Source organism: Cryptomeria japonica, chromosome 10 (assembly GCF_030272615.1).
Source record: "Cryptomeria japonica chromosome 10, Sugi_1.0, whole genome shotgun sequence".
In the NCBI taxonomy this organism is placed as follows: Eukaryota; Viridiplantae; Streptophyta; class Pinopsida; order Cupressales; family Cupressaceae; genus Cryptomeria; species Cryptomeria japonica.
This window is the reverse complement of record NC_081414.1, coordinates 329,830,998-329,843,110: the sequence shown is the minus strand read 5'-3', so window position 1 is coordinate 329,843,110 and position 12,113 is coordinate 329,830,998. Positions and strand designations below refer to the sequence as shown.

At 34.3% G+C, this 12,113-nt stretch overlaps 1 protein-coding gene across 2 annotated transcripts in view; it reads left to right on the top strand.

The window, feature by feature from the left end:
• LOC131076126 (uncharacterized) overlaps positions 1-9,227 on the top strand; it is a 68,402-nt gene extending 59,175 nt beyond the window's left edge. For both annotated transcript variants that reach the window (XM_058013183.2, XM_058013184.2), the window contains exons 9-16: positions 1,099-1,215; positions 1,326-1,391; positions 1,612-1,678; positions 7,837-7,890; positions 8,294-8,380; positions 8,517-8,582; positions 8,697-8,732; positions 8,843-9,227. In XM_058013183.2, coding sequence (XP_057869166.2) covers positions 1,099-1,215; positions 1,326-1,391; positions 1,612-1,678; positions 7,837-7,890; positions 8,294-8,380; positions 8,517-8,582; positions 8,697-8,732; positions 8,843-9,004 — 655 coding nt within the window. In that variant the 3' untranslated portion in view covers positions 9,005-9,227. The remainder of the gene's footprint in view (positions 1-1,098; positions 1,216-1,325; positions 1,392-1,611; positions 1,679-7,836; positions 7,891-8,293; positions 8,381-8,516; positions 8,583-8,696; positions 8,733-8,842) is intronic.
• The last annotated feature ends 2,886 nt before the right edge of the window (positions 9,228-12,113 follow it).

Genomic DNA, 12,113 nt, shown 5'->3' with positions numbered 1-12,113 from the left:
AGCCCAATTGGCTAGCCCGTCCGCTACTTTATTGTGTTCTTTCGGAACATGGCAGACTCGAACTTCCTGAGACTTGTCTTGCGAGCTTTGAATCTTCCCCAACTCTCCTGCTATTTGCCAATTTTTGCTATGTAATCCTGTTTTGGATCAGATTCAGTTTGGAGTTTTTGCCACCCAATTTTGAAAGCCTCTTGCATCCCTTTATAAACAGCTTTGATCTTTGCTAAATTATTGGTTATATGTCCCAATTTTTCATCGAAGAAGAAGTCTACAGATTTATCTCAATATCTATCTGCCTCTAATACTAGCTTGAGCCAAATTGCCCATTGAGGCACCATCTGTATTCAACTTACTGTACCCAACAGGAGGAGGTGTCCAAGGTTTTTCCAAATATTTCTTTTTAGGTCAAAAGGCAGGCATTGTTGAAGTCCCATTTTGCAAAGAGAGTTATTTTCATAAATGCTTCTGTTTCAGAGTGAGAATCTGAGGTAGACAAATCTTATGTTTGATAGATTCAACTATATTCATTTTGATCTTCTCCCAAATATAATGAGATCCTTGTTGGCTTGCTGGAAAAATCTTCTGTTTCTCTCATTCCAAGTATGCTATAGCATAAGGGTGATGCCAGACCACATCACAGGGAGGTGGTTTTGACCCTTAGGCAAATGGCTTTGCCATGCTCTAGTCAGCTGTTCAAAAGATTGAGTGCAAACCCAAGAAATCTTAAACACTTTGGATAAAAACTGCCATAAGGAGACTACCCATGGGCATTGGAAAAGCAGACGTGTGCTGGTTTCCTCATTGTCCAAACAAAAAATGCAGTGAAAGGGGTCATAAAAGCCACGTTGCCATGTTTACTCCTTTCTTGCTTTCTTTTCTTTCCAACTTCAAGTTAGTGTCAACTTTTTCCTATATTTTGTTTCATCAAACATTTATGGATTATTTAGGATTAAAAATTTCAATAGTTTCTGTGAATGTTGCCCTGAATATTTTGGATTTACACTTGGTCTGTTATATCACTCTTTTTCCTGATATATAATGATTTTCTTTTGGCTCCTTGTTTGGAAGATTGCTCACAGTTGGCTAATATATTGATAGATATTTGGCTATCATGGAGGATGAAGGACTTGAAATTTCCCAGCCGGGATTGGACATATCTAAATCTGAAATTCATCATCGTATCACTGTACGCAGTCATCGTTCAAGGGTTCACAGGCAAGCTGCTCTTTTGCACTTTAAATAAGTTAGAATATCTTAGATTTGTCATTTTTATTGGTACGAGTTTAATTTATCTCCTAATATTGCTTACTTAATGCAATCTACAGAAGAATCTACAAATTGCGAGGCCATGGGCGCTGCTATGAAAATAGTACTGGGCCTCCATGTACAGGGTAAGTGGATAGGAACCTTTATATCTTTCATTTTTGTACAGACTGCTTGTTGGAGCATATTTTACTTGCAAGAGAAGTTTTTCTCTGGTGTTTTTCTATCTATTAACTGTGGTAAGATGGTTCTCTGTTGGTTTTAACTAAATTAAATCTTATGATTGTCTAAATTCTTCTGAGGGAATCATGCTGCTAAATACCTAGCTCTGTGGGCTTTTTGTTACAGATGGGTCGAAATGATGGCTCCTGTGTTCTCAAGAGATGCATGGCGCTGTGCGTGGTACATGATTCAGGTAAGTTTTTTTTATTGTTGTTCACATGATCCTATTTGATAATCTCTTTAGCTCATAAGAGGATAGGTTCTTAGCTACAGTGAAAACAGCTTTTACTACGTCACAGAAATTGATGCAGGAAGTTTTATATGAAGCTTGGGTTGAAAACACAAGATTATAATCCTAAGACAGATTTGTATTTGATGTTATTTCCTCAAAAATTAAACTGAACTGAGCCTGTAAATCTTGGTCATTATTTGGTGTTATCTCCACAGAAATTAGGATATCAATGGTTACATCCATCATAATCTTTTAACTGGGCAACATAGTAATCTGCATATTATGTTTATATGTTGAAGTCTCCATGAACTGGAAATTGCATCAAAACTGCGGAGTGTTCTTTTCCTCCAGGGAAGACAAATATTTGGTACTATGTTTGGCACATAGATATCCCCGACTCTTGCTTGTGGATTTGAAATACAAACCTGTTATTGTCACATGTGATCACTGTGTATAAACTAACAACAAAGTCAAATTGTTCAGTCCGGGTCTCTTTGCCATATCCCTAATGCACTTATTTAGTTTTATAATTTATTTACCTAAGTTGCCAGTTTGGGTTTGGGTTCAAGTTCTGGTTCGAAGAACTGTTTCGCCGGCACGGCAAAATTTTGAAATGGGGTTTGGGTTTGTTTGGGTTCGTTAGTATATATATTATATATATATGCAGCCTATAAGCATGAATTAAGAGTAGAATGCAACATAATATCATATAAACAACAAAAACACCATAAACTTGTAATCATATAACTTCATACCATCATAACATCATATACTTCAAGTTCAACATCAAAATATTAAAATGATAATAACAAGTTAAGTATCATTGTTGCAAAATTCAACTTGCAACAATTGGAACTTTATACTAAGTTTAAATCATCTAATGGATTCTTCTTCGTTTTGCAATAGCAGTTAAGAATAAATGTAATAACAGTCAAGAATAGCACCAAGAAGATGAAAGACTAATTGCAAGTCAAGAATAAATGCAATAGCAGTCAAGAGTAACAGCAAAAGTCTTTCACGGAAACAACTAATGCCATTGAAGATGATGAAGAAGACGAAGAATGAGCAGTCAAGAAAGTGAGCTCAGGAAACTGAATATTTTTGTTGCTTTTCATAAGCCGAGGATTGTAAATCAGGATGAGCTAATGCATGGGTATTTTGCTGTTGTGATTGAGCATTGCTCTAGTATATTGTATAAGGTTAACAAGTAAGAGGTCGGAATTCAATTGTTTGCTGCTCTGTTTTATCTTGCTTCAGACATAAAAAAATTGAATAAATCTATCAATTGTCTGTTGTTGTTCTTAATAATTTTAAGTCTTAAACCTGCATGATAACTTGCAAAACATTCACACAAATTTGCAAGTCTGAACTCATTGCTATAAATTTTATAAAATTTTGCTAAAAAAAATGCAAATTTGGGCACCCAAGTCTCCAGGTTTGCCCTAGACGAACCAGCTTGCCTGGGTAGGAACCCTGGCCGAACCCAAAATGAACCGAACCAGAACCAAGGGGCCAGGGCAGCGAACCAGACATCCTAGTTATTTATAGATATGTTTAGATAATTAAATGATTTCCTATATTCTAGAGGAAACTGTTAAAAGTTGGAATAATATCTATTAACTTACTGTTAAAATGAAAGGAAAATTTGAATGTCTTTCTGTTCAATGGGCATTGTAGGCAGTTGGTTCTGGATTTGAAAATTGTAGCAATTTTGCTCTGCATACTTTTTTTGTACATTTGAAACATTTCCAAATTGTTGAACTTGTGTGATGCAGGGCGAAAACACCTCTTGCCTGCAATTTCAACACACTTAACACAGAACACAAACCAATATGCAGAGACTCTCTGCTTTCGAAACAGCAGATTTAAACTGAAACAATTTTATTTTCAGAACAATTTCAATGTTACACCTGGCTTATTTTCCAATACATATAAACACTCTTCCCTCTGTATTTATTCACATACTATCTCTCTATTCTATGACCCAAAACCCCAATTCTCTACCTCTTGGCCGATCTACAACTCTCTCTTTTTCTCACACTCGAAATTCCTCTTTGCAGGAGCTGCCTTTCTTTTCTTACTCCCCTCAATACTACCCATGCTGTCCTTCCTCTTTCATTTACGCAGGTCTTTCCTTCGATTCCCTCGCAGCAAACACACAAATTCCTCTGCCAAAGGCCGTTGCCTACACATGCTCCCCTTCTTGGCAGCGACCACCCATTCTACCTTTCTTCGGGTTGCTACACCCTACTCATCATGCAGGCCCCATGCATGATGCCCTTCTTACGTTGCTACTTCCACTGCACTGGGCTGATGCCTCCATATTGTGCAGCCCCTCTTTGTATTGCATTCAAAATCAGCTCCTCCCGTTCATCTTCCTTTGACTGATGCCTTCCCCCCAAAAATGGCTCGGTTTGCATTCGATTCATTTCCCATGGCATTTGGTTTCACCTCCTACTCATCGCCTAATGGAAAGCTGGATGGTGGCTTCCAAAAACACCAACGGTTTTGGAAATACAGAAAACTTTAGTCTGTCTGCATTCGATGGGGAGTGTTTTTTTTTTTTACACTCACAAACTCCCCACAAAAGCTACACCCTATATTTTTCTCCTCCACTTTCTCCATGCAGATCCACACATGCCTTCCGTAACGCATTCTTTGTTGAGAACATTAATTGGTTTTTCCCCAATTGTCCCTGTCTGCTCCCCTTCCCAAGAATAGTTTTTTGCCTCTCATCTCTAAGACGTTGCATCTCCTTCATCAATATGCATTTGACTATATCAAAATTATATTAAAATAGCATTGCGTTTTAAATCTTCACCTGCCCAGGCCTCTTTCCATTCCTGTTGCCAGATGCTCTTGCATCATTGTGTGGAGCTGTCTGGACTCTATATTAATACCATTGTATTTTAGGTCTATTAAAGCTTAGTTTACCCTTCTTGGTAATAGAATAGGATGACTTCCAGCTCTACAGCTTTGTTCCTTTCCTGAAGATTTCAACGGCAGAAGCTAAATTGGCTCCAAAACAGCCAAAACATACATCGTGTTGTTGACCGCTTGGAAAATCGCATCCATAGTTTACAAAATCAACGGTGTATAACGTGCGACTAACTTTCGTGTTATGCACTTTCCTTGCAAATGCACTGTGTTTTTGGAGCCAGAATAGCTGCGTCCGATTTCAACCAGCTATTGTAATAAAATCCAGAAAGTCATTTGGTCAAGTTCTAATACTTAATCATCTCGACTTATAACCTTTCATAAGGAAACATTTATTGTGGTTTGATCATGTTCTCTCTATAATGTAGGTGATGAAGGAAGAAACACATTTATCCATTAAAACGGGTTATCACATCATAAATAAATTAATTCCTTTGAGGAGCATGAATTGGAACTTGTTGATTTTACTGTTGGATATATGTGGTAGATCTCAATGAGTTTATGATGTTTGTGTACTGTTGTCTGTTTTTGGAAGTGAAAAGCAGATTTCATATGGTAATCCGTAATTGAAGAAATATTATTTTATTGTTGGATATATGTGGTAGATTTCAATGGGTTTATGATAGTTGTGTACCGTAGTCTGTTTTTGGAAGTGAAAAGTAAATTTTATATGGTAATTGAAGAAATATTAAAGATGTCAGTATTTGCTTTCTCAAGGATGCCTATTAACTCAGATGTTTGACAAGATACCTGACTATATTTGTATCACCTCTACTGAAAATCGATTTGCAGATTGTGCAGATTAAAACATAACGGACCATATACTTTATTTATATTTTGTTTATGGATGACCTTTTGTTTCTATTTGTTGAAAAGTAGTGACCATTTGAATTGCCAACAACTTGTTATTCTCTTTCTGAAGTAAAGTGTAGTAAGGGCTTATAATCTACTTAAAATCATTATTTTAAAGGTGGTGTTCCATATAATGATTCCCCTGACCACAGCTAGGGAATTTAGTCAAATATTGGATGTTTGTTTTGCAGCATTCAAATTTGTACTCTTCTATGCTATTGCTGATTATTCTTCCATCTTGCAATGATTATGGCAGCAATTGGATTTTTAGTTTGCAGCATTCAAGTTTCCACTCGTGTGCCATTACTGATTATTCTTCTAGTTTGCAATAATTGTGACACAAATTGCTGTTCCACTGTTCCACCAACTTTTGTACATGGTAAAGTTAGCAGTGGTACTTTAATTTCCTGTTTTCTGTGTTGAATACATCAGACATTACAAAGGGAACAGTTGCATATTCATGGTTTACCGTGGATTGTGATGTGCTCATAATATGAGCTACAACCCTGTGAGGTATTTATAATTGTCAAGTGGCTTTTGTGGATGTAGGCCCACCTTTGTGTTCTTATGTGCCTCTGGACAAACATTCAGAGATGTCATGCAAAAGCTTTTTGATAATAATGCCCATCTTATTTATCATTAATTAGGGTTCTTGCTTAAGCATCTCCTCCAAGTTCTCACATCCAGTCTGCTACATGTTAGAGTTCTCTGAGGGATCACATCTCATACATGTCAGTGATTTTTGAAGTTGCATGGATCTTTGATAAGGGAAGAGGAATGCCAACAATAATGCCTCTAGGTAGATAGCTTAACTTAGATTAGATGAGTAACACCTAGAGGCATAAAAGAAAGTCGTCTTGTGCACATGTTATCTTGGTTCATGATTAAATTAGTTGAGGGCTATGGATTGTTCTATTTTTGTAATTTTAACTGGATGACATAATATAAAACACTGCAAAATAATTAAATTATATTCAAGAGCGAGGAAGCAAAGTGAAAAGGTATTGTGGATTACCATCAACAAAGCTGTCAGTAACAAGTATCCCTTCATGTTCCTCACTGCCCTTATAGACTTAGTTTGGTGCATTCGGTGGGGAAGGCAACCAAAAATAAAGTGGCACAGGCATTGTAGATTACCATCAACAAAGGTATTTTGTTGCTGTAGGTGGGGAATCTGATCAATTCGGTACATGACTTACTCTATAGGCTATATATATCTTCCTAAAATCTGATCAAAGACCATTTACAATTGAGATTTATTATTGAAATTAAGGGGTTTCGATTTACCGAAAAATCTTCTACATCTTAATTAAGGGGTATTACATGACCTGAAGGCTCTTCTCAACTATGGGTTATTATTTGATAACATATTCAATTGAGAATCAAGAGAGGGTGATGATTTCTGAATATATTTGGTACAGAAACAGTGAAAAAGAACAACAAAATAATGGCAATTAGGACTGAAATTTCCAGGTACCAGTCAACGTTACGTCAAGATAGTATGGTTCACCAATTGAAGATTTCAACTAACTCATTATACCTGCATAACATTAAGAAAGCATTAAACATTTCCAAAGCTATATATTTGCTTACTTTCTAATCCAAACGTCTTTATTTATCAAATTTCTGATTCAAAGGTCTTTCCAATTAAGGAGTATTGTTTGACATGAAGGGCTTTTTTAATTATAGTATATCACCTTTTAACCAAAAGATTCCTCTCATCTCAATTAAGGGACATTGCTTGATTCAAAGAGGCTTCCCATTTGAGGGTATTATTTGATAACAGATTGATTCAAGAAGCAAGGGGGCTGCAATTTTTAAAACGAATTTTCAACACATAAGCAAAATAGAAAATCGGTACAACAACTGAACTGAAATCTGTTTAAGCTTTAAAGCATAGGTCTTCTGTTCTAGCTTTTAATTAATTTGGATTTATGTTACTGCAAACATTATCAATCATAAAGAATAATTGGTTTTGCATTATCTAGTGAAGTTTGACTGATAAATGTTTTTGTGTTAAGTGTTAACATATGCACATAATGAATTCAATATCCTAGGTAGAGGCTTGAAATTTTGCAAGTTCAGGTTCATTTTATTTTATAACGTATGTGGTTTTCATGTTATTGCTTTAATTTAAATCTCATGCGAGCTTGGAAGACTAATGCAGGACCTTCTTTCAGCTAAATTTTCTTGTATATTACATAAAATCAGTTGAATTGCAATTGGTATCTTCAAACTTCAAATCTTGGATGTTATGTAAAATTGGCTGGCTTGTTAATGGTATCTTCCCAACAACTAACCCTGTATCCAAAATTATTGTGATGTTGCAGAATGATTTGGTCCATGCATGGGGTGTAGATATGAAGCTAGGTTACTGTGCACAGGTAAAGTTGATGAGCTTCAAAGGAATCTTACAAATAGTTTTTAAATTGCAGTAATTTAGATATTGAAATTCTATTTCAATCCCAGCATACTGAGATCTTAGTGGCATTGCACACAAAGAGCTCACGATGTTTCCAATATTTTGAGATCTTAATGCCATTACCACATAAATAGTTCATGATGTCTGCACCCTTCAAGAAGAGATGTAGTGCTAATCCCTTAGAAGAAATAAGTTTCGTTGGTAAAATCTTCTAGATAACTCACAACAGTGTTTTTTCGGTCACATAAACAGAAGATCGTTTTACTTTGTATATGATACCAAAGTTTCAGAATTTGTTAAACTTGTTTGGATGTAGATTCTTTTGACTTTTTTTACAAAGGTTCAAGCATTATATGTTTTCATAGGGTGATCGGACAAGGAAGGTTGGAGTCATAGATAGTGAATATATAGTGCATCAAGGAATACCATCCCTGGGAGGAATGGATAAAAAGGTAGGCATGCCTTCTACTATTCAAGTGAGATGTAACGAATATATTTCAAATATGGGGATAGTTCTAACTACATGAAAAGAAGTAATGCTTCTGTAGGTTTAGTTGAGTAGTAAGTTTCTTTCAATTTCTATTGCAGGCAATATTGGGGATCAATGATATTGCGAACCTTCATTTTAATAGTACAGTTAATTCCTCCAGTCTGGTGAGAAAACTTCACATAAAAGTTTTCAATTATCACTTGCAGGCTTATGATTGACGGCAAAAGAATTATACTATTTTTAAAAATTGTCAGTGAGTTATTTTGATTTGTATGCAGGCCCCTTCTGAATCTCCCTTTAGTGAGAGAGCAGAGGTAACATATATCTCTCGTTAGCTTGAAATGGATATTATTTCGCTTTCGAAGATATCATACAACATTATTGGCAATGGTTTGATTTTTTAGTTCATTTTCATGATCTCCAGATACGCTTACAGTCTTACAATGAGTTGGATATTTTTAAGCGGAGGTGGGCTCAAGCTACCAGTCAAGACAAATGCTGGATTGATCCTTACTTGCAGCCTGGAACAAAGCCTGCGAGTGATTTGAAATCACAGACAAAGGGAAAATTGAGGAAGAAAAAATGATTCAGCTGGTTGATTAAATTCTTGTAACACAGCTGTAAACTATGCATGGCAAAAAGAAATCAGGCTGACATGCCAAAGAACGTTCACTCTTGTTTTGCATTCACATTATTTTGGGCTTGTAAAATTCTAGTTGTTTTACCTACAGAAAGTGAAAGTCATTTGTAGCAATATGTATATCATTCCAATTCTTTTAAAATAATGGTAGAATATGTATTTTATTCAACTGGTTCCACCATTCCCATTTTTGTTGTTCTTTGTGCTACATTGAACTTAACTAATTGAAGGAATATTCATTGAGAAGAAAAATTTAGTCATATGGCATTCAACATTGAGAGCATAAGTGTTCTGCCATTCTTTTGTAGCTGCTGTCCGGTTAAGTTTTGAAAACACATTTTTAATCTACCAACATTTTTTCCTTGAACTGAAAGTTTACATTTTCGATGTCTTTGGCTATTGCATTTACTTTTGGTAGAAGACGATGTCTTTTAAGTGTTCATAGTCTCACAGAAGTTTAAAACTAGGAATATTTAGTAGATGAGACGTTCCTTGTAATTATTTTCCTCATTAATTAGGGGAGGGCTCGATATTGCACCTTAATTTGACCAGTTCATGTATGATGTTGGCACTTAGAAATTGCGGAGTCAGGAATGGGAACAATTTAAATCTTTTGTTTCACCATCATAATAATCTGTCAAACTTTTTTCAGCAGCATAGACTATAAAAGGCAAAAAAAAAATGGTTTGATCAATAGTTGTTGTATATTAGTAATCAATAGCTTTGTATTTAATCATGTTTTGTTGGTGTTCCACTGTGACATTACGTGATGTTGCTTTTTTGAATTACATGACATTTTATTTAATTATTAGTACTGAATATTCAATTATTAAATGAGAATCCTCTCATACAACTAGTAATATTCACAATATTATGCTTTAAATATACAAGTATTATCACATAACTCGTACCCTTAGGCCCTCTCACAAAACTTTAAAATCTATTCCTCAAAGTTTTGCATTAAGTATACTTAGAATTATAACTTGGCTTTTAAGCTTATGATAAGTCGTGATTGAGATCTTAAAAGTAATTATAACCATTTAACAAAATGTGCACTATCACTAACAAACAAGCTTCTCTAAAATGCCCGTAAACAAAACATTTTTTATATACGAACTTATAAAAGTAGCTTTCTAGGAACATCAGAAAATGGTCGGATTAGGAATGTGATCTCGCACCAAATTTTTTATATTGACTATTTAGCGTATGAATACTTTCAAGTTGTGATTGTTAAATATATATTCTCTAAATATATATTTGGGCTCCTTAGACGATATTGGAAAGTGGAAACTGTGTGTGTGAAAAGTGGACCGGTACTTGTATCTGAAGTAACACTTCAATTAAGTCATTAGATGCATGGTTAGCAAATCAATAATCAATGAATAATAAAACCATAACAAATCGACCAATTGCTTTTTAGTAGATGTGAGTTTAGATTGCTGTTAGATTGCTAAGCTATCCAATGACTAGACAACACCTAAACGAAGGATTTTTAAATCTATATGAGCATGGATTTAAGCTAGATGGATGCAAGATTAATCTAGATATGCATGCTTAATCTAACATGATTGAAGCAATATATAAATATTTAAGCTAAATGATTTAAAAAATATGAAGTAACTAATATGCGATATCTCAATGCAAATTCTCAATTAACCTAGATCAAAATCAACATAATAACAATATATTCTCCAGAATTTTTGAATGAGAGATGAGAGCTTGAATTTATAGAAAATTCAGAAAGAACCAACAATTGAGATCAAATGATGATGAGCGGTCAAGATTTTCCAAGAGGAAGCACAATCCAGGTGAATTGATGTGATTGGATGCTTTTCTCAGTTTTAAAAGAAATTGAACTAAAATTAAGATAAAAAAAAAAAAAAAAACTGATTTATTCTCTATTTCATTCAATTTTAATATTTAATTATTTTAATTGCTTTCTTTGAGATTATTTATCAATTTTTAATTTGTTTTTTTCAAGATTATCTTCAATTGATTTTTTTTTCTCAATTTTTAATTCTTTTTTGTCAACTAATTCTTTTTTTGATTTATTTCTTTTTTTGAAGATTTGTGCTCATAATTTCCAATTCTTCTTTCTTGATTTGTTTCTTTTTTTGAAGATTTGTGGCAAATTGATTTATTTTCAAATTAAATATGCAAAAGATTTAATTAAAATTAATAATATAATTGTTTAAAATGTTTTATTTGAAATGATTTAATTAATTAAATAAATATTTAATTAATATTGAGTTATTAATTTGCCATGTGACATTTGATGATTAAAGAATTAATTGTGTGCTCAAGATTTATTTAATTACCTTTGGTTAGGACCTTGGTGATGTTGTCGAGATTAGGGGCCCATGGTTTAGATGACCATTTTTAGGGTATTACATTTGCCCCTCTTTGAATTAATGTGCGAGCAACGCGTTAGTTCAAAGAAAATTTGATGTCTAGGAGATACTAGTTCTGAACTTGATTGATCACGAACTAGATGAAAAACGAGGTGTTTAGCTTGTTTCGAAGCGACGAAGTTGAATGAAGTCTGATTAAAGCGATACTGTTCTCGAACTTGATTGAACTTAGGAACGATAGAAAACAAAAGATACCGAACTTGAACTTGTTTGATCAAGAAGCGGATCTTACTGAACTAGAACTTGATTGATCTAGACACGACAAGTGATGATAAAAATCGATCTTGAACTTGATTGATCAAGATACGATGAGCGAAGATAAACTGTCCAACTTGATCCAAAGCGACGAATACTGAACACCTGCTTAGATTAAGTGTGATCAAAGATACTCTTTAAACCCTTGATTGAGTTTAAACGAATAATCAATTTGATGAAAAGCGATGAAACTGATTAACGTTAAGAGATTGATTCAGATAAAGACAATATCAACTTGATATGAAGTGATGAAACTGATATGCCCCTAGAGATTGATTTGATTCAAATGATCGAAAAATCTCAACTTGATATAAAGCGATGAAGTTGAGATGCCCCTAGCGATGAGGTCTTATTTGATTTTTTTTAGTTGAAAAGATTTTTTTTGCTAG